The sequence below is a fragment of the Zonotrichia leucophrys genome, chromosome 1 (genome assembly GCF_028769735.1).
Source record: "Zonotrichia leucophrys gambelii isolate GWCS_2022_RI chromosome 1, RI_Zleu_2.0, whole genome shotgun sequence".
Lineage (NCBI taxonomy): Eukaryota > Metazoa > Chordata > Aves > Passeriformes > Passerellidae > Zonotrichia > Zonotrichia leucophrys.
The window spans coordinates 115,285,046-115,306,716 of record NC_088169.1 but is presented as its reverse complement, the minus strand read 5'-3'; the positions used below and the strand labels follow the sequence as shown (position 1 = coordinate 115,306,716).

The window sequence follows — 21,671 nt, the reverse complement described above, 5'->3', positions numbered from 1 at the left end:
GCTCGTGTCCGGGTGCTCTGCTCTCCATGTGCTGCCCTTGGGATGCACCAGGATCTGGGATTCTCCATCAAGGGATTCTCCAGCTGCTGTCAGGGGTGATGCTCCCTCACGTGCTTCAGCTCAAGCCCAGCTCTTTCTGCCCAGGTTTGTTAGGACCTATAGGAGGAGTCCCAGTAAAATATCTGTATTGTACATTGAATATCTGTATAATATCTGTGTCTAGGCCTTGCCCTGATGAGCCCCGGTTGTTCTAGATGGGCTGCAGCTGTGATGGCCTTCATTGGGCTGCAGCTGTAGCTAGTGAAGATAATTGGGATAAAAGGGGGTGGGCTTGGCCAGTTAGGGACAGCCTGGAAGGAGTTCTGACCAAGAAGCAGCAACAGGCAGAGGAAGGAGTCTGTGCTGTGAAGAATTGCCCCCAAGAAATATCGCTGAGAAGGTACGGGACTTTAGAAATATGATTGTGACAGTGTGGGACGCTAAAAATATGGAATACAACAGGATAACAACAAGGGCAGTCTGGGAAGGGAGGGGATGGCTGCTTTGTGCTGGGGAGCACCCTTGGAGTGCCACCAGCTGCCTCCTGCATCCCAATCCTGGTGTGTGGATCCTGCACTGGATGGGGCAGGGAGGGCACTGCACTCCTCTGGGCACCCCAACAGCATCCCAACCACAGCCCCTGTGCACCCCCCTTCACTGCCCCATGCACACCCTGCACCCCTTCTGGGCAAACCCCTTCACCCCTGTGCACCCCTTCTGCAAACCCTAAACCCCTTGTGTGTATTCCCTTGTGCAACCCCCAAATTCTTCATGTACCCCACTGTGCAAACCCCAGATCTTTTGTGTACGCCCTTGTGCACCCCAGACACATCCCATTGTGGACACCCCATAACCCCCTTTACATCCCTGTTGTGCAAACCCCATTGTGTGCACCCATACACACCCCCACTGCGTACACACCACAACCCCCCTTACACACCCCATTGTGCACACCCTTGTGCACCCCATAACCCCCATACACATCCCATTGTGCAGACCCTTCCACACCGCACAACCCCCCTTAGAACACCCCATTGTGCCCAGCTTTGCACACCCATACACACCCGATACAAATCCCATTGTGCACACCCTCGCACACCCCAAACGCCCCCATTGTGTCCCCCTTGCGCCCCCTCCCTCCGCTCCCGCCGCCGCCCCCTGGCGCCCCCTCGCGGCCGCCGCGCGCGCCGGGGGCGTTCCCGCCCCGCCTCTGCCCATGGCGGCCGCCGGGGGCGGCGCAGGCCCCGGGGAGGCCGCTGGGGGGCGCCCGCGGCCGCCGCGCTCCTCTCGCTGCGTCGGGATTTTTTTTTTTCTCTGCTTTTTTTTTTTTTTTTTTTTTTCCTTCCTCCTTTTATTTTTCTCTTTTTCTCCCCCTCCCCACCGCGTCTTTTCCCGAAGTCTCTCCCTCCGCCGCCTCGTTTCCCTCGCCGCTGCCCAGCGCCGGGACGCCGCTCCGCTGCCCGTGAGGAAGAGGCGGCCTCCCCCCACCGCCCCTCCCCGCCTCCCTCCCTCCCTTCCTTCCCCGCTCCTCCCGCCGACCGGGACTCGCCCCGAACCGGCAGGGAGACGGTCGCTGCCCGCTCCTCCTCCTCCCGCCGCTCCTCCTCCTGCAGCGGGGGCCGCATCCTGCTGCCGGGGGGGAGGGAATTGATGTGGATACCCAGCGCAGCACCACCGCCACCACCATGCAGCCGCCGCCGAGGAAGGTGCGACCCCCGCCCGGCGCAGGGGGGCTGTGCCGGAGGGGCCGGGGGGCGGCTCAGCGGGGGTCTGGGGGGGCTGGGTGTGGGCTCCGGGGGGATGCGGGGCTCCGAGGCCCGGGGAGGGGGCGCAGGGTGGGCTGTGCGCTGGGGGAGGCTGCGGGAGGTTCGGAGAGGGAACGCGAGTGTTGGGAAGGGAGCGGGGGGTGCACGGCGAGCTGGGGGCCGGGGGGGCTTTGGCCAGGGTGGCCCTGCAAGGTGGGTCCTGCGGAGATGCCGGGGGGTGCTGGGGACGGGGCACGGAGGGGTGCGGTGGGATGGGAGGTAGAACCGGGCAGCGATGGGGACGCGGTGGCGCGGATGGAGGCGCAGGGGGGCAGCGCTCCGTGAGGGACCCCCATCTCCAGCGGGGGCTCTCCAAAGGGAGACCGAGGGCTGGGAGGGGGGCCCTGGCTGCGGCGGGCTCGGCTGCACGGCGGCGCGGAGGTCGTGCTGCTTGTGGGGGGCTGCCACTGGAAATTTGGGGGTTCGTGCGGCGCGTCGGTGCCAGCAGCGAGGGGTTGGTTGTCTTGGGGAAGAAGGTCACGTCTGGAGTTGATCCAGGGACGCAGCCTGTCCCGGCGTGTGCCAGGAGCACACAGGAGCACAGACATGAGCAGGGGCAGCGGGAATTGTGCGGCGTTTTCCCACCGGTTCCCACGTGCGATGGGAACGAGCTGCAGATGCGCCGGGAGGGCTCTTCGGGCGACCCTGCGCTCCGTGGGCATGTGGGGCGCTGCCCGCCGGGGGGACTGGCGTGGCCTTGGAGGCAAGCGGGGATGGAAATTTGGGATAAACGCGGTGCCCCGTGTGGCTTGTCTGGCTAGGCAGGTTGGTATCTGAGAGCTGAGCTGCCTGCAGCTGCTCCGCGGTGGTTTTGGGCACCTTCTGGGGGTTGTACGGAGGATGGAGAGGCTGCTCCTGGGCGGGCAGCAGTTCTGTGGGGCTGAGTGAGAGCTGTGCCTGCTCCCTGTCCTGCTCTGGCTGTGATGGAGATTTTGGATGTGGGATTTCTCCGTGGGGAGAGGAGGGTGCCCAGCTCTGCCCCTGGCAAAGCCGTGCCACAGTGAGCGGGAGAGGAGCAGCATTCCAGGATTCCCTTGCCATGCCCAGAGCTCCCCAGCAGCCCTGGCAGGCAGCTGCAGTGAAGGGCTCCCATTCCTGCCTCCCGGCCTCTTATTTCAGGGGCTGACTCTGCTTTTGTCAAACAAAACCAATTTCATTTCAATTATTTCACTTATACTTTATTCATTTTCTTTGCCTGTACTATTTCATTTGAGCTTATTTCCATTGTGTCGCATGGGTTTATTTATTTTGAGTTGGGCTTTTTTAATATACAGGTAAAACCAAAAATGCTGGAAGTTCACGTTAAAAATAGTCACTTTTTCTGCTTGAATTCAGGGGCGTACCTGTGATTTATTTTTCTGGTGTCATGTGAAAAACTTGTCTTTATGTGATGTTGTGATTAAAGGGTGCTTGTTGCTGGGGCATGGTTTTCAGAGTTAAAATAGGGAAGCTGATAAGATCTAGAATTTTATTTTTTTTTTGCCTGGCTAGTGAAGAAGAGATGGGTGCCCTCTACCTCTGTGAATTTCTCTTCCCTCTGCAGTAACAGTTTGGCATTTCTGTCCTCATGAATGCATAATGTGCTCAGAGATATTGGTGATCATTTTTTAGGCCGATATGTGGATTCCCTGTGATCACTAGAGGGCTTAAATACCAAGACCTCTTTTTGAATAAAAAACAAGAACAAAACCATTCCAAGGTTCCCTTCCAAAATCAAATCCTTCCCAATACCTGGGCCATTGGTGCTCCTTGCCAATTACCAAGCAGGTTCCCAAAGTACTGGAATTTTGGCTGTGCAGGATCCCAAGGCTGAAAGGAAAGCTATAACAGTACTAAAAAATGTAAAGCCCACCTTCTAAGCCTTTACCACTTTGTTTGTTTGTTTTCTTGTTGAAATGTGACTTAAACTACAGAAAATATACATGGTCATTGGGTTGGTTTGTTTGTTTCCCGGATGAAATGTGACTTAAACGACAGGAAATATAAGTGGTCCTTGGGCTTGTTTGTTTGTTTTCTTGCTGAAATGTGACTTGAACTGCAGAAAATATAAGTGGTCCTTGGGTTTGTTTGGGTTTTTTGTAGGTGAAAGTTACACAAGAGCTGAAAAACATTCAGGTGGAGCAGATGACAAAACTTCAGGCCAAGCATCAGGCAGAATGCGACCTACTGGAAGATATCAGGTAAGGCTACAGAAAATGTTACCAAAATTCCTTTAAGGTCCAGTTTTTGGAAGAACATTTGAGTTACAAAATTCAGGAACTGACGATGGAATTTCCTCTTTGGATTTCCTGCTTTTAGGCTGTTAAAGTTTTGACACAGCTGGAAATTATAACTGGAGCTAACACAATGCAAACCCTTTTTTTCTTCTCTTCAATGGGGGAAATGTTAAAAGAAACTCACAAACAACATCCAAAAAGCATTGGTCTTTTCAGCAATATTTATTTACATAATATACTGAGACTTTGATTTGCCAGTTGTAAAAGGCTGCTAAAATTACTAAAATATTTTAAAGCCACTGATGATTTATGTCTCTCTGGAGATAGCTTTGAAAAGCACTTTCAAGCAGATTGCATTTTTTTACCAGAAAGTTACAAGAAGATATCTGCATTTATAATTTAAAACTCTGCATGGGTTCAAAACAATAGAGAAAATCCACACAACATCGGTTGTGGGGGTTTCATTTTTCCTTTTACTTAATGGGATTTGCTTCTTCTGAAATTAAGGGTTTGCTTTTAACAAAATATGGTGGGAGTGGGTACCTGGCATTATATGGAGGATTAATCATTCCATTTCCTGTAAAATATTCAGCAGAAGTCCATGGCTGCCCTGCTCTTTTTGGCAGTGGATGGTCCACATGTTAATTATTTAAATGAGATTTCCTGCTTGATGTTTGTGTATTGAATGCAAGTGTTTGGCTTTGACAGATGAAGTTCTGTTTATCAGTGTCCTCCATAAATCAGAGTGTCAAGGCCGGAGCCTTTTCTCCCCCTTGTGTTTTTGGGTGTTGAAACACTTTTTTTCTCCCTATGGGAAAGATCACAGCGTTCGTTTCCTCAGATTAAGATTATTCTGGGGAGTGCGTAACACGCAAATGCTGAGTAATAAGTAACAGACTGATCCAAGGAATTTCTCCCCCTTAGATGGAAACTTATTTTTAGAGCATCTAGGCTGGGTACTGCTGCCATAGCCCAGGTTTTGTTAGCATTTGCTGTTTTTCAGGAGCTTATGATCACTTCAGCCTGTATTCTGCTGAAAGATGTCATAAGCCTGTGGATACAAACCCAGGAAAACGTGAAAATGCCAGCTTAAAATATCTTCTTTTAACGTAATTTAATTTCTGCAGTTAATTAAATTTCTGAATTTTAATGTTGGGGATTAGGAGGCTGGGTTAATATGTTTAATTCACTCCCGTGGTCACTGAGTGTGTGCAGCACTCTGGTTGCAGAACTGCTGTGTGGATTTACAGATCTTTCATTTGGTGGCGTTTTTGGAGCTTTTGGGCACTGCAGGAACGCAGATTTGTGCTCGGAATTCCAGAAACTGGAGTGCTGCAATGGCAACAGGAAACACTGAATCAGGGCTTGCAGTCCAGTGATTGAAAATGCATGTTTGAAAAAGTAACTTTATTGTGAATAATTGCTTGGTTTGTTGGCACACAAACGCAAGCATTCAAATCACATTTTTTGTATCGTGCAGCTAAAGAGAAGTGATAGGAGGAAAAGATCAGAAAGTTCTCCAGCAGAATACATCTATTGTCTGGTGTATTAGCAGATGATTTTTGGCAGCCTACCAGCCCATAAAGCATGCTTGCAGTACCAGCAGCTTTGATATCTTTATGCAAAACTGAGGATTCTTGGTCAGGGTTGAGGTTTATGTGTGTAACTACTTTTTTTTTTTTGGATGGCTTTTGACACTATGTAAAATTCTAGTATTTATTTTAAAAAATACCAAATATCCATTTCATTCTTAACAAACTGTGTTGTTCCTCTGTGGAAGCTCAGTAGCACTAAAGCTGAAGTCTCTTTCCATGACTTGACAAGACTCTGATAAAGATTGTGTTTGAAATGTGTTAGCAAATAGATTTAAAAATACATTTCTGTGTTTACAATCTCTGTTTGGCTCTTCTGTTACATTTCTTCATGCTCAGTGACTGGAGAATTAGGGGAACAAGTGATACAGGATGCTTTTAGGGTCTTTGGCTTACTTTCAGGCATGACATGTGTTTATCTTCTGTAGCTCACTAAAGCTATCTCCTGCCTTCATGTGGGACATCTATGTTGGCATTACCATAAAAAAGGTTGTCTTTCTGCCACTGGGATGGAGAAAAAGGGGTTTTTCCTTGACAGGTAAATGTAGGTTTTGTTGCTGTGATCTAGAAACCCTTCAGCATTTATGGCAAGGAGTCCTTCGCTCCATCCACACTGGCTGCTTTTAGGCAGTGAATTAATTATTTTGCTGGCCTGTGAATGGCTGAATTTATCAGAGGTATAAGCAATATTCATGTATTTTGTTTTGGTTTTAAGATTGCCTTATTTGACTGATGGTAGTAACTAAGTCACAGCCAGGGTCTGCAAATGCTCTTGGTTTGCTGGGACACAGGGATGCTTTCCTTTTGTGTGTGTACCAGTGCCTGCAGAATTGCAAAGAACTCTGTATGATTCACATTTTAATTCAACTTGGCATTTCTGTGAGGTATTTATGTGCTACAGACTTTATAAACTCATTAAGTGGTAATTGCTTTACATTAAACACCGGGCCTTGCTTTTTCAAAGGCTTGGGGTCTGCTTTTCCAAAGCACTTGTGGTGCCTTTTCAGCTTTTGCTGAGGTATCCTAAGATGTCCTTTCTAAAACTTGTTCACGTTTGTGTTTTGCTGGAGAGAATGAAGTTGGGTTTACGTGCCTGTTTTAATTTTAGTCTGGACTAAAGACGTAGGGCTGGGTCTGCTGGCCCAGCTGATTCAGCACAGGGTGGGTGAATTCTGTGGATCAGGGAGCTCCCTCACCTGAAATCAAGCCTTCCCTGGCTTTTCTCCCAGGTTTTTGGATAAACCCAGTCCCTGTCCAGTGTGGCAGGGATGGTGAGCACCTGAGGGAGCAGAGGGAAGGCAAAGCTGCTCAGCAGCAGCCCAGCTTCACACGGGTTTAAAGTCACCGTGTAAGCCCGGCCTGATGCCCCTGTGGAAGGCACAGCTGCTGCTTTGTGAGTTACAGCTCTGGAAAATTCACCTCATTTAAGTCTTAACTCGTTTTGGCTGTCTGCATGTGCTGATCTACGTTGCCTCATCCTTTTAAGTCATTTGAAATGAGATGTAAAGATTGCCTGATTTCTGGCTGAGAAGGAGTAACAATACAGTCCTTTCATTTGTTGGCTCCTGATTTTAGTTTTTTTCAGGTTTTTTTTTTCCTCATTCATTATTGAAAAGGAATTGCCAAAAAGAGAGGCTCACCATCCACTTGTGCAACTGACAGAGATGAGATTCTATGTACAAATACTTCCTTCTGCTTCCTTCCCTCTTCTGTGCTTGTGGTTCCTGCCTCCTGACACGTTCTTTCTGATAAAGCTGCATTTCTCTGTGTTTTTCACCTTTCTTCTGCTGCTGCCTTGCTTTTGTGGGGTGTCCTTGTGGGTCCCTTCCAGCTCAGAATATTCTGTGATTTTCTACCTTCCACCCTCTCCTCCAAAGCTCTGCCTCCTGACAATTCCTTCTCCCTTCCAATTCGTCAACTTCTTTTTTTTTCTGCTTTTTTTCCTCCCAGGTGCTTCATCTCCTCCCTTTCTTTATCCAGTTCTGACCTTGTGAATTTTAATTAGTTCTCTATTCCTGAGATTCTTTGCTGTTTAATGAGCAGCAGGGCCACTGAAGATGTGTTAAGCCAAGTGGGGAGATGTTGTGGCCCTTCCCTGTTTTGGATGCTGTCGCTGGGCTGTCCCTGCTGCAGGCTGGGAGGGAAGCAGCAATTCCAGGGCAGGATTTGTGTTCCTGTGCCCAGGATGAGGACAGAGAACTCCTTTAACTCCTCAGCCTGTCATAACAAGCCAGAGCGAGCAGCACGGATCTTTAAAAAAAGAAAGTAAAAGTATGAATGAATTTACATCTGTAGCCAGCCAGTTCCTGCTCGTTTTAACATGTCGTTTTCTGTGCTCAATTATGCTCCGTGGAAGCTTTTGCTGTTGGATACACTTTGTACTCCCCGGTGGAATTTGTGCTCCTGGAATCTGGCTGGCTGTGTTGGCAGGTTCCTGATAAGGTTTATGGCAGCTGGGGCTGAGTCTGGAGCAGAGACCAGCAGCACTTCCATTTTAAATACTGCAAATCCACGAGATCCCTTAAAAGATTCTGTGTTAGGGAAGAGCCTTGTGGAGCTGTGCAAGGAGGAGCAGATGGAGAAAAAAAGCTGTCAAATAATACGTATTTACATGTGTGTGCAGCCATGTGTATTAGAATCCGTAGGAGATTCTGAATAATTTGGAGAAATCTCTGCTTTTCCTGCCCCCAGGCATGGTGGTGGTGAGGAGTTTACCTTTCTTCCTGTTCTTTCCAGTCTCCAGCTGCAGGGAATGCAATTTATTTGGGTATTCCTGAACCTGGGCTGCAGAGCATGTTTGCCTCTGGCCAGTGGTGTCTGATAAAGCCCCTTTTTAAAAAATTCATCTCTCCACGAGCAGCTCCACCTCTCTTTTCCCTTTATCCTGCTGAGAAATGTGTCCTTCCTTTTCCCCTCAAGGTCATTCCCTGCATTCAGCAGATGCAATCCTTGCCTCTGGTGTTCGGGGCTTTATTTCAGTAGGAGCAGAGTGATTTGCTGTGCTTACAGGTTCTGAAGCCTGCAACCTGCCAAAGAGGAAGGCAGCAGAAAAATCAGAAAAATTCCCCAAAACAATGTGCAGAACGTTATTTTTCCTGGGTTTGACTCACACTTGAGGCTTTCCTTTGTGTGACTGGAATATTTATTTCTTTAAAACTTCCAATCTTCTTACGAGCTGATGACATTTCTTTCCTCCTGGGTTGATCTTTCTCACCACTAGTGATTATTGTGACTTTGTTTTGTACTTTCTTTTTTTTTTTTCCCAGGCTCTGCTAATTAGTTGAGGACACACAATTCTTTGCTGTAACACTAAATAAGCAGAAATTTCAGAAATTTTGAGAGAAGTTGGTGCAGTTACTTTGGAATAATATTCCATACAAAGATACCACAGAATCTGTGGTCTGGGCACGTTACCTATAATTAGGCAGGGCTTTAATGAGATGCTCACATTCTTGACGGAATTAAAATCTGGTGATGTTTTGACTGGAACTGTTTGAGGGAAGCTTGGAATGTACTTTGAAAAAAGCTGTTGCCTACTGGGTGTGGAAATCCAAGTTCTGAGCAAAAAAAGAAGAGTTTTATATAAACATGGCCACAGTGTAATGATTCAGGCCTGTCTTGGCACAGTGGAATTGAGGAATGGACCACATTCCTTCTGCTTTTTTCATCCATGACAGACAAAAATTAATGGATCTCCTGGTTTAGTATTTCTGAGTAGCTTTCAACTGATGAAAGTTAAATAATCAAAAGATTTTTTTTGTTTGCTTTTTTATAGCAGAATAGTGCAAAAAAGGCCCAAAAAACCGTTTCTCATATCAGAACAAAAATTCTTTTTTTTCCCCATTTTTTTTTCTCTGAGGTTTGCATTTGAATGAGTGTTTTGTTTTTTTTTTCTTCAAGCAATTCCAACACACGCTCTGGAAATCTGATTTTTAAGGACTTTCAGGAGACCCTGGGCTTGTTCTGTTAAGCTGTGGCTTTCGTGTGAGTTTGCCTTCCAAGACATAACAAGAGGATTTGGGTTTTGAGTACTCCTTGCCAAAAATTGCATTTTCACTTTTGACTCATGCCCCGTTTTTCAAGAAGGAACTCTTTAGTTTGCAGAAAGTCCTGTGGGTTTGATTTCTTGTTTTTCCCTGAATTTCATCCGAGCATGGCTTTTCCTGGACCCAGCTCTTGTTTTTCACCACGGTGTTCCTTGGCAGAGCTCTGGGCAACCAGCAGCTGCCATGGAGTTCTGCAGAGTTGCCTTTGGTACAGATTTTCATGGGGACAATTGCAATGTGTGTTAAAATACATGGCACAGGGTGGTTCTCAAGGAACAGCAATTTATTCTTTTGATCCACTTGTTCAAACTCCAGGTGCTTCTTGGGTTTGCTTTCTTCTCCATCACATCACTTGTGTGGTGAAGGCTTTCCCTCGAGGCTTTTCATCCCAGCTCTTGTTGGAAATCCCTGTGTAAGGGGAATTGCAGGGGACATCCCACAGAGGTCAGGATGGGCTGTGCTGGAGAGAGGAAGAGCATTCTTCCCATTCCAGGCACAATCAGGGTGGCCTGGCCTGATTTCCTGTGGTGGTGCTGTGTTAGAGTCATGGAATATCCTGGTGGATATGGAATGGGCCCATCAGGATCATCCAGTCCAACTCCTGGCCCTGCACAAACACCCCAAAACCCCTCTTGTGCCTTAGAGCATTGTCCAGAAGGTTCCTGAAGTCAGGCTTGGTGCTGTCACCATTCCCTGGCCGGTGCCTGCCCACCCCCAGCCTCACCCTCTGGCTCTGTTTAGTTTGGTGCCCAAAGGTTTATTTTGCAGGTTTTGCTGCCTTTGCCAGTATCCCATCAGGAGAGCTCAGAAACCTTGTGCCTTGGCAATTCCAGCATCCTGAAAATGATGGGAGTGGGATTACCAAATCCTACACCGTGTAAATATTCCTGTAGGGGTGGCAGAGGTAAAAAAGACATTGTGGGTTTGTTTTATTGGTTTTTTTTTTTTTTTTTTTTCCCTGAAAAGGGCTGATGTACCATGGTTATCTTGGCTGCAGAGAACTTGGTGTCCTTATTTTTCATTCCCAGCTGGTCCTTGAAATCAGCCTCTCCTGCTCCCAGTGAACTTTTGACCCAACTAATATCTTATCTTACATGTGGTGAATTTGGTTTTCTGATGAATATGCATCTGATTTTTAAACTTTTTTTTTTTTGCTTAGTAAAATCATTGACCTTGTTTAATCATCTTGATTGCTTTTTGCATATGAAAGCGCACAGAAAATAGATACTTACACTGCATTTATACTTTTAAACACTGGCAGTTAAAAAAAGGCTAAAACCTTATCAAACCCAAGCTGCTCTGGTCAAATGTTTGCAGTATAAACTGGTTTATAATGGCTCAATGTGGTACTTTTCTGACTGGTTTTTATAGTAGGTTTTAAAATTTAATAACATTTTTCCTAAATGCACAGTAGGACTATATTAAGTTGGGGGCTTGTTATTGACTTTAAGCTTGTAAGTGTTGGATTATATTTATTTATGGAGTAAATGCAATATTTCCAATTAAAACTTGAGGAAAGAGAAGGGAAAGTAGGGAATTAATGGCTGTAAGCCTTGGCTTGTGTTTATTTAGGAAGCAAATGGAATATTTCCAATTGAAACTTGAGGAAAGAGAGTAACTACGAAAATAATCTGTTGAAATCTAGGGTTGGTATTTTTTTTTTTTTGCTGTGTGCTACTGTAAGCACGGAGATTCCATTCTCAGACTTCTGAAACGATTCCTAACCTTGGGAGCCGCTCCTGTGAGAGCCTTTGGGGTTATTTTGAGCGTTCCTTTCTTTGTGGCGCTGTGAGAGCGGTTTGGGCCGATCCCCAGTGGCTCTGGGAAGGTTGTTCACACACTCCTCCTTCCTCCACCAAACATCCCTTTAGTGGGACACACAAAACGCGCCGGTGTCTGAGTTTATGAGCAGGGCTCAGCCACGCAGAAGACTTTCGAAGATTTATGGTGGTAGAGCCACTGAGCTGAGTTATTTCTAGCCAGATGCAGGCCAATCTTAGTGGGGAAAATGTTGGCACTTAGGCCATGTTTAAATACATACAATCCTGAGCACAAATAAGATTTTTTTTTTGAGGGGGCTCTGCTGTGTTCTGTTTGCATTTTTGAAGGAGAAAGGGAAAAAAAAAAAAAAAGGGAGGAGGCAAAAAAACTGAGCAAGCCACAATTTTTCTTGAGGGTATGATACTCTGAGATGAGCTCAGATCAGAAGTGCCTTTAAAGAGCTTTGAATGCAAGAATGAATCATAGATTTGTGCAATGGTTTTGGGTGGGAGGGGGATGTTAAAACTCATCCATTCCCACCCTCTTGCCATGGCAGGGACACCTTCACTGTCCCAGGCTGCTCCAAGCCCCTTCCAGCCTGGCCTTGGGCACTGCCAGGGATCCAGGGGCAGCCACAGCTGCTCTGGGCACCCTGTGCCAGGGCCTGCCCACCCTCACAGGGAGGAATTCCTTCCCAATATCCCATTTATTCCTTCCCAATATCCCATTTATTCCTTCCCTCTGGATGGCTCCATCCTTCCCTTGTGTCAACTGCGCTGCTCAGCTTGGCATCGCCTGCAAACTGGGAATTTGAGAAATCACTTAACTGTGTGAAAGGTGGAATTACTTTGCTCTTATTTCAGAGTGGCAGAGATGAGGGGCTGAAGTTCTTGAAGAATGAAGTAAAATTGACCTCTATTTTTCAGTCTTTCAGCAGGGAGTGAAGTGGTTGTGATCTCCTGACATAATTGGGAATTTCTGTCTTGAAACATTGCCATGTGTTGGGCTGCTGAATTTCTGTAAATGTTTGACCTGAAAAGCATTGCATTCCCATCCTAAAGCAGGCTAGATTGCCTTGTGAATTAAAAAGAATATTCAGAAAAGCAATAATAGGCCGTGTTACAGTGTCTTTATTTCTAGCACCTGCTTTTCATAGTCCTGGTGTGTTCCCAGGCTGGTTTTAGCCTGTCTTATCTCTAAATGTACTTTGCTCGTTTTCAGCTGTGTTGCCACTGGTGAGAAAGGGAGTAGATGGCAGTGGTTTCCCATGTTATTTTAATGTGCTTGTTGTTTATGAAGTTTTCTTTCATGTTAATTGATTTTGTGTGATTGTTTCTAATTATCTCTCTGTGATCTGAGCTGGCTAAGAGGACAAGTACATATCACTGCCTAATTAAGAAAGAGGTCCTGCTTTTGAAATTCCTCTTTGTCTTCTCGTTCTTCCTCTGTTCTTCTCAACGCTGTTGAGCCAGAGTTGTGCGAAGAGAGCCAGGACAGGGAATGACTGGAGAGCATCCAGCAGAGGATACAAAGATGATGAGCAGGAGCACCTCGGTTCTGGGGAAAGGCTGAGGGAACTGGGCTGTTCAGCCTGGAGAACAGACAGCTGAGAGAGGATCTTATCAATGCATGCAAGCATTTCAGGCCAGCTGCCAAGGGGATGGGGCCAGACTCTGTCCAGTGACAGGACAAGGGGCAACGGGCACCAACTGGAATGCAGGAAGTTCCCCTTGGATATGAGGGGAAAAACTGCTGTGAGATGACAGAGAACCTTCTCAGAGCTGTTTATTGAACTGTCTCCTGTGGCATTGGTTGAAGGTGGTAAGCTTAAGATACCTCACTGTACCAACAATACCAGGATGCTCTCTAGAAGTAAATTTGCCTCCAGGGCACACCTCAAAAGTGACCTCACATCTGTATTTTGAAAACCTCCACAATGGGGACTCCATGCATCTCTTGGGAGTTTGTTCCAGAGACTAATGCTCTTTCTAAAATGTGGCAATTTGGGAGCAGAAGGTTCAAGGCTCATGATGTGATTTCCTCTGGATCTCTGAGCAATCTCATCTTTTCTTTGCAGTTAAAAGAACATCAGTTCTCTGTAGTATTAGCAAACATTTGTATTTTTGGGGTACTTGTACGACTAGTGTCTTTGGGATTGCAGCTATTCCTTGTATCCCACATTTCCCACACAGTAGTAGGAGAGAGATGAGAGAAAAGTAATTTCTGCAGTTGCAGTAAGACTGGTTTGTACCTCCTTCTTAGCTCTTTTCTGTGTGTTTCAAATCAAAGCAATGGCTCAGAATTGTAACAGTGTGGGAGGTGTTGAGTCTCTCGAATCACTATAAATAGTGGCAGACTTGAGAGGACTTGGGGAAGCTTGGGAAGTGCACTAGTTCTCCTTGGGAATCTCATTTCTCTTCCCCTGTCATGTACAGGCTTTCAGGGGAGCATCTGCCTGAAACCTTCTGATCTGGCTGAATATATGCAGAGCTTGAATGATGTGCATTATGTTCAAATAGGTTAAAAGTGCAAACAAAATTTTTGTAGACATTGTTCATCCATATTTATACTAATTGATGTGAAAGCTAATTGTTATGAGCTAATCAGCTGCATAGAAAACAAAGAAGGCCCTATATTCTAGCTTTTCTAAGCATTTGGAGCTTAGGCTTTTCTGCTGAGGAGGTGAAGGTAATCTTTGTGATTACAGGAGTTTTTCATTTGGAAATATGCAGAATTTTGGTTGTAGTATCCAAAGAATGGTTGAAGTGCAGTCTGAGGTGATGCAGTCTGCCTGTTGTTGGTGGAAGGAAGCTGAACTTGATCCCTGATGCCTGAGGAGCTGAATCTTCTGTCTGTTGGGCATTTGGCCTCAGGTCCCCAAGAAATAGTTTTAAAAACCTGTGTAAAGACTTCGATCATCCTCTAATGTGTCCCTGATGAAAATGTCCTTTGCTTGTCTGCACTTGCTTCCCTGTGCGCTCCCTCTCCTTTTGGCAAGCGCCTGCTCTCCTTCTGTCCATCCTAACAAAGAGCAGCACAAGGAGGAGCAAAGGCACGTTTCTTTTCCCTGGAACCGAGCATGGCCGTGTTGTTATTCCCCTTTCCTGGGGGGTCCTGGCCCTGGGGCTGGCTGGCTGTCTGTCTGTCCGTCCCCGGGGCTCTGCAGGAATGCGGCCGCACGGCCTCGCTGCTCTTTGTTCCCGGCTCCTTCGGGGGTGCTTGGAGCACCCCAGGCCCGGCTTGTGAAGTGCCTGGAGCTTTGATCTGCCCTGAGAAGTTCCTTTGAGTTGGTGGGGGTGCTTTGATGTTCTCTGCTCGCTGCCAGCTCCTTCTGCTGGAGGTGCAGCCCAGAGATGCTGTCCAGTTAAGAACCAAGACCTCATCTCTCCATGCATCCAACGCTTCTTTACTCTCAGGGAGCAAATGGGTCTCTCTGCTGGAGGAGTTTGTCCATCGGAGTTGTGATTTTTTTTTTTTTTTTTGTTCTAAATTTAGCAGGTTAGCTCGATACTGTGCTAGAGGAGGGCTGGGCCCTTTTGTTGACACAGCTCAGTGGATGTTTGAAATGCCTTTTGCCTTCTCTGCACCCAGCTGTGCTGCTGAACTGGCAGTATGGGAAAGGCTGGGAGAGTTGGGGTTGTTCAGCCTGGAAAAGAGAAGATTTGGGGTGACCTAATTGCCCCTTGCAGGCCTTGAAAGGAGCCCATAAAAAGATGGAGAGGGACCTGAGACAAGGGCATGGAACGCCAGGATAAGGGGCATGATTCTGGCTGCTAAAGAGCAGGGGTACTTGGGTTTTGGGGGCAAGTTCTTCCCTGGGAGGGTGGGCAGGCCCTGGCACAGGTTCCCAGAGCAGCTGTGGCTGCCCCTGCATCCCTGAAGTGTCCAAGGCCAGGTTGGATGGGGCTTGGAGCACCCTGGGAAAGTGGAAGGTGTCCCTGTGTCCCTGCCCATGGGACTAATGATGTTTCAAGTCCCTTCCCACCCAAACCATGCTGCAAGCCTGTGATTCTATGACAAACCTTCATTGACACCCCTGTTCTGGTTTGGCTGGAGCTCAGGAACAATGGTTTTAACTGCATTGTAGTCCTGTATGTGATTGGAGCAGGCAGTGGTGCTGCAGGTAGTAAGCAAGATCAATATTCTTGTCAGTGGCAAGAAGACAGGATGCCTTGATCCATTTCAGAAATCTTTTCCCTATCTTTTTTTGGTTGGCAATAGACTGAAATTTCTCCTTTTGGGGAAAAGCTTGTGAGGAATATTGGTGTTCAGGGAATGACTGGACATGGCACTCAGTGGTGGCAAGGTAGTAATCAGTCAGAACTTGGGCTCAGTGATCTCAGAGGTCTTCTCCAACCTAAATGATTCTGTGATTCTGACACATATCTACAGATGGATTTCAGAAATTGTGCCACATGTTTTCAGTGAACTGTTACATTTTACTGACTTAAAAAAATAACAGTACTGAACTCTTCTAAAACAGGGTGCTTGTGCTTTGAGGAAAAAATCCATTATAGTAATTATTATTACCTGTGGAATCCATTAGAACACAGAATTTGACTTACGTCAGTGTTAGTGACAATGAAACCTTGTGAAGGGCATCATTTAAAATTGAAATGCTCATATTAAGACTGTAGGAAAAGAAAGGAGAGAAGTCTTTGTGATAAACCTGGGTGGCACTGTCAAGATTCCTAAAATGTGACAGAGGAGGAAAGTAAGAGCTCCAAGGTGGTTGTTGCCTGCTACAAAACCTTTTGCAGATCCAGGATGAAATAAGAAGCGTGGATGATGAAATGTGCCTTGGCTTCTTGCTGTTAAGCAAACGGGGATCAAAGAAACTCCTCATATTCCTGTTTTCTAAAAGCTCCTGGTAGACATAGACAGTCTGAATTATAACATCCTAGGTTGTTGGTTTTTTTTCTCAAAGGGAAATGCCTTGGATATGATGAATCAGGTCTGGGGAAGCTATAGAAAAATACCCTTGTATTTGTATAAATTGTATCTCTCCCTAATGTTTGCTTAGTTTCCCATTTTAAAACAAAAACTCATTAGTGATCATTTTAAATACACTTAAGCTCTGAAACCAATCCTTGTATTTGTTGTGAATGTTAATGCTCTAAAGAGGGCACGCTTTTATTTTGAAAAGGGTGAATGAAATGCTCACACTCACCAGCAGCTTTCTGGCGGTTCTTTTTTGTTTTCTTTTTTTATTCTACTGAAGGAAAAACGATTGTTTTAGCATTGTTTTGTGTCTGGGTGTCATGTTCCTCTGATCACATGCAGGACTGCTAATACTTCTCTGAGACAAATTGCTGAAAACATTGCCTACGTTTGAGCTTGCAAGAATTCTCTATATATAGTGACAGAATTGATTTTTTTGGCTCTGTTGCTAGTGGCAACTCATCCTAATCCCAAACTGTACAGTAATGTGATTTATGGAGAGTACATTGCTCGCTAGTGAATGTTGTCTGGAATTTTTTTCTCTGTGCATTGCTACAGGGCCACTGTTCAGGCATGAGGTGAAGGTATTTCATGGTTTATCATAGGCTGTGGGCATTAGAAAACATTTAAAATTATGAATAAATTTATAGCTCACAAGTGCATTTGGGGAGAAACCGCTTTGTTGTTTTTGATGGATTTATGGAGAAGAAATTTCGTATTAATTGGGAGCTTGTGCTGATAAAAATCACAGCTATCTCCTGTTGAAGGCCAAATTTGCTTGTGGGTACTTTCACACCAAGAATTTTGCATACATGTTAACATTTTTTGTTTAAATCAAATAAATTTTACTGAGCATTAAAATGCTTCAGTTAGAAATGTTGCCAAGATATGTATGTTCTAATATGTTCTGTATGTTGTAAAGAGCTTTTAAATTGGCCCGTGCCAGTTGGGACTGACCTCTAAATATCCTGCTTAAAAAAATAGTGAATTTATGACACACTGTGTGGGGAAGTTTCAGGTTTGAAGTGCATCTTTTAAACTACTGTGAGCACTGTAAGCAATGCTGTCTTGAAAACCCAAATGGGCTTTTTAGGAAGGGACATTTTCTAAAAGCAGGAAATCATTCATGGTTGGCCCTGATGATCATCAAGGTCTTTTCCCACCCGAACTGTTCTCTGTGTGAGAACTTGTGAAGTCAAGATGTTCAAAGTTAGACTTTGTGGCTTTTGTTTTTCAAAGCAGGAGCTCATTTATCTGCTCTCTGTGGGCATGGAAGGCAGAGTTATTACTCCTTTGAGTTGAGCAGTAGTGCCTTCACTTGCTGGGGGGATGATCCAGGTTCTGAAAATTGTATGAAAACTGGAGTAAAAACAATTGTAGGTGGATGGATGCTGGCAGGACAGGCAGGAGACTCCTTTTGTCCCAAAAATATTGTGCCCAGCTTTGACTCCTTGATTGTATAGCTGGCTGTATCCTGATACACTGAAATATTGGTTGAAATATTTTCAGCTTTAATACCTCTGTTTACACTCAGGAGAATTTCCCTTCCGTGTACTTTTATCTTCGTTGAGGATAAGTGGAGATTTAAAGGGTAAGCATTCCAAAGGACAAATGGTAGCAAAGCTGTCACAGCTGATTAGTTTTAGGTGTGAGACGAGCAGGCTTCTAATTGCAGGGCAGAGATGGAGAATCCAGTGCAGGTGTGAGTTAGTGTAAAATCTCAGTGCAGCAGGAGGATGGAGCAGGGCTCCTCAGGGTGGTAAAATGTTCTGTAGTAGCTGAATCAACAAGGGATTGCTGTGTGCTTGGCTATAAAAGGTGGATATTTGAGCTGCTGTTTGCTCGGGGAAAAACTGCTAGAAATTTGTGAAATGTGTAGTGGAAAGAAATTTGTAGAGGAGAGAAGAGCTCTGCTGTGGTACAGGATGTTTGAATGGCCAGCTACTCCCTTTCTGCAGGAATTTATGAAGCTCTGTTCAGAACTATTTTAAGACTAAAGAGGAGACAGTACAGAGTATGTACATTAAAGTCAAGTTTAAAAACAGGCCACTTCTTTGTTTCTTTTGTGCATGCCAGGGAACTGGAGCAGTGCACTGAGGTAAGCAGAAAGCGAGGGCTGCCAGCGAGCTGCAGGAAGGAGAGCTGAATTCCTTGACTCAGCAAGCAGAGAGAGTTTCCTGATGTTACAAATATTTGTGCTTCCCGAGCTGTAAAGATGCCCTTCACACGTCTGCTGAGATCAGGCAGACCTCAAGTGGGTGCACAAGCAGGAAACGTCCCTGGCTTCTCAGAGAGCTTCTTTGTGGGCAGAGCTTGAGGCTGTGGGTGACCTCGCCAGGGTGGTTTGAGTTTGTTCTGCTGCCTCGTGTGCTTTCACAGCTGGTGGGACCTCGGCCTGCCCAGCAAGGTTCTTGTTAAAAATCTTGGCCTGGAGGCCACGTTCGCCCCACGTTGGGATGTTTGTGGTGTGAGAGCTCCACGTTGTCCGTGCTTGCCGTGGGAGGGGAGGCTGGTGTTGGAATCCTGTCCAGCCTGGTGGTGGCTTGGGCTTCTGTGACCACAAATGGCCTTCAGGACCTGGAGATGCACTGTCATCAGAGCAGAGTTCAGTGGTGGGCAGAGTCTCCTGGGAGGCAGCCAGGAGTGATGGGTTCAGCTTTGTTTTCCTGAGCAGGACTGGCAGAGAGCCAAGGAGCACCCAATCCCGGTGTGTGGGAAGGTCAGGAGTTGGAGCAGGGAAAGCTTGCAAGGTCCCTGGGCAGCAAGGGAGGAGTGTGAAGGCTTTGCTTGGCTGCTCCAGGATAGTATCAGTGACACCTCCACCTGAGCAGGGACAGGAGGGGTGGAAAGAGGGATGCTCTGGGAATGGGAGCAGCACGACATCTTCTGCATGAAGGCTCTTCCAAGGGATGGGCTCTAGGGAAGGGTTGCAGTGCTCAGCAGCTTTATTTCCCCCACTCAACCTTTTCCAGGGAAATCCTTCCCTTTACTCATCTCAAGGAAAACCTTAACATGTAATTTGGAAAGAAGAGCCAAGGTGATGCTCTGATGTAGGAATATGTTCATTAACAAGAGCTGGGGTAGAGTTCCATGTTTGTATCTCTGTGCTGAAGGGCATGGATGTGATGTAACGTGGGAGGTAGCAGGTTTAATTGGAGACCAGGCAAATAAAGCCAGCCCAAAATCCAGGCAGCAAACCGGTGTTTGAACAGTGCTGTTAACTGCCCAGCGCAGTGGAGTTTATTTAATAGGTGGTACAAAGTCTCCAGCAGGAAAGGCAGTATTGGCAGTGCTGATATTATTCAAAGCTGACATGGAACTTGTGCTCCTTGATAAAAATGCAGCTGAACTGCCTGTTTCTAGCAATAACATAACCCTGGCAGGTAACAGCTTGCATATAAAAGGGTCATCTTTCTAGGAAGGGATCTGTTTCATTCACATGGTATAAAACCATTGAACAAAAGAGAGTTTATTTTTAAAACCAAACATAAAGGCTCTGATTTGCTGTAATGTGACCTCTGATGATTTTTTTTCTTGGAGTGGCTGAAAAGGAACCTGAAGTATTCTGTGCAAGTGAAATTGAAATTACTTTCTCCTTGCTTACAGCTTCCTAATTTCTTCAGTTGCCTTTTTGCAAGAGCAAAGGCATGAGATCAACTGTTAGAGTCAGCGCTGGTTTTATTGAAATTTGGGGGTATTTAAATCAAATACAGCTAGACAGAAAGTGATTGGAGGCACCTGGATTCCCTGGTGAGGTTACTTTGCTGATGATTTTGTGGTGGTCTGATGTAGAGAGAATTGTAATAAAGGAGTTAAGTATTTTACATGATGTAATTAAGGTGAAACTTCACTTGCCATGCTCTGAGGTGAAGTTTTTGATGTATAAATAAAAATTATCATTTGTGGTGTTCAGTGATCAGTGTTGGAGGAGTTATGCTGGGAAAAAGGAAAATCAGGCTACAAAAATCTCTGAATTTGGAGTCTTGAGTACTTTGTGACAGGGTGGACAAGGGAAATGGATTTGGACTAAAAAGAGAGTTTAGTTTAATATCTAATCTAAGTTTAGATTAGATATTAGCAGGAAGGGTATTAAGAGGAGGTTTTTCCCTGTGAGGGTGGGCAGGCCCTGGCACAGCTGTGGCTGCCCTGGATCCCTGGCAGTGCCCAAGGCCAGGCTGGGCAGGCTTGGAGCACCCTGGGACAGTGGGAGTGTCCCTGCCATGGCACAGGGGGATGGGATGTTCTATAGGTCCCCTCTGACCATGTCCATTCTGGGATTCTGTGAAGCATGTTCCAAATTTTAATAACCTGGTTGTTGCACTGCCATGCTTTCTGCAGCCTGTGTACAGATCAATGCAGAAATTGTAGTGTTCTGAAAAATAATTTACCCTTCAGCAGCTCAGAATTTTATGCAAACCTTGTAAAACATTTCTGTAGTGGTAATTCTGTTCAGTAAAGAGAAAAGCCACGAAGAGAAGCTTATTACATGCAGTGTTTGAGAGTCTTGTGGTGATGAATAATTTCTGTAGATTCATTATTGCTCCAGGTATGCTGTCTTTGTGTCTGCTGGACACGGGCAGGGAATATTAATGCAGTGTGTCCCTGCATGCATGGGTGTTCCTGGAGTCCCTCATTAGCCATGCAGCTGCTGCTGTGTTATCTTATCTCAGCATTTATTGCCAACCCCTGCCCTGAACAGAGCCACAGCCATGATTTATGTTGGCTGGAGTAGTTGGGATTCACTTGTGCTTTTGTTAGTGGCACACCTGTCCTTAAATTAAAAACCAGGTAACAGCAGTTGTTTGGTTGTGTGGTACTGATTCATTATGGTGCATTTTTCATGTATGGTGCTGATTCATTATGGTGCATTTTTCATGTTGCTGGGGAAAAGGGAGGGGAGATATCCACGTAAAAGTACTGAATTAAACCAAACAAGGTCAACCCAGAGCAGCTGTGGCTGCCCCTGGACCCCTGGAAGTGCCCAAGGCCAGGCTGGATGGGGTTTAGAACAACCTGAGATAGTGGAAGGTGTCTCTGCCCATGGCAGGGGGTGGAACAAGATGATTGTTAAGGTCCCTCCAAACACAAACCATCCTGTGGTGTGAGGAGCAGGAAGGGCTTTGAGCTGTGTAAGCACTGCTCAGCAATAATGGGAACATCCCTGAGTTATCTGTGCCCGGAACTTTGTGTTCTCAGCACAAATCCCAGGCACAGCCACTGTGCAGAAAATTAACTCCATCCCAGCCAAGCAGTGTGGGCTGTCCCATGGAA

The 21,671-nt window shown here is 46.0% G+C and overlaps 1 protein-coding gene across 3 annotated transcripts in view; it reads left to right on the top strand.

Moving 5' to 3' along the window:
• Positions 1-351: 351 nt before the first annotated feature.
• FCHSD2 (FCH and double SH3 domains 2) overlaps positions 352-21,671 on the top strand; it is a 118,245-nt gene continuing 96,925 nt past the window's right edge. The window contains exons 1-2 of one of the 3 annotated variants that reach the window (XM_064728403.1): positions 352-439; positions 3,927-4,024. In XM_064728403.1, coding sequence (XP_064584473.1) covers positions 3,969-4,024 — 56 coding nt within the window. In that variant the 5' untranslated portion in view covers positions 352-439; positions 3,927-3,968. Of the gene's footprint in view, positions 440-1,557; positions 1,746-3,926; positions 4,025-21,671 lie in introns of those variants that run through there. The other 2 variants (XM_064728395.1, XM_064728413.1) reach the window with 2 other exon arrangements.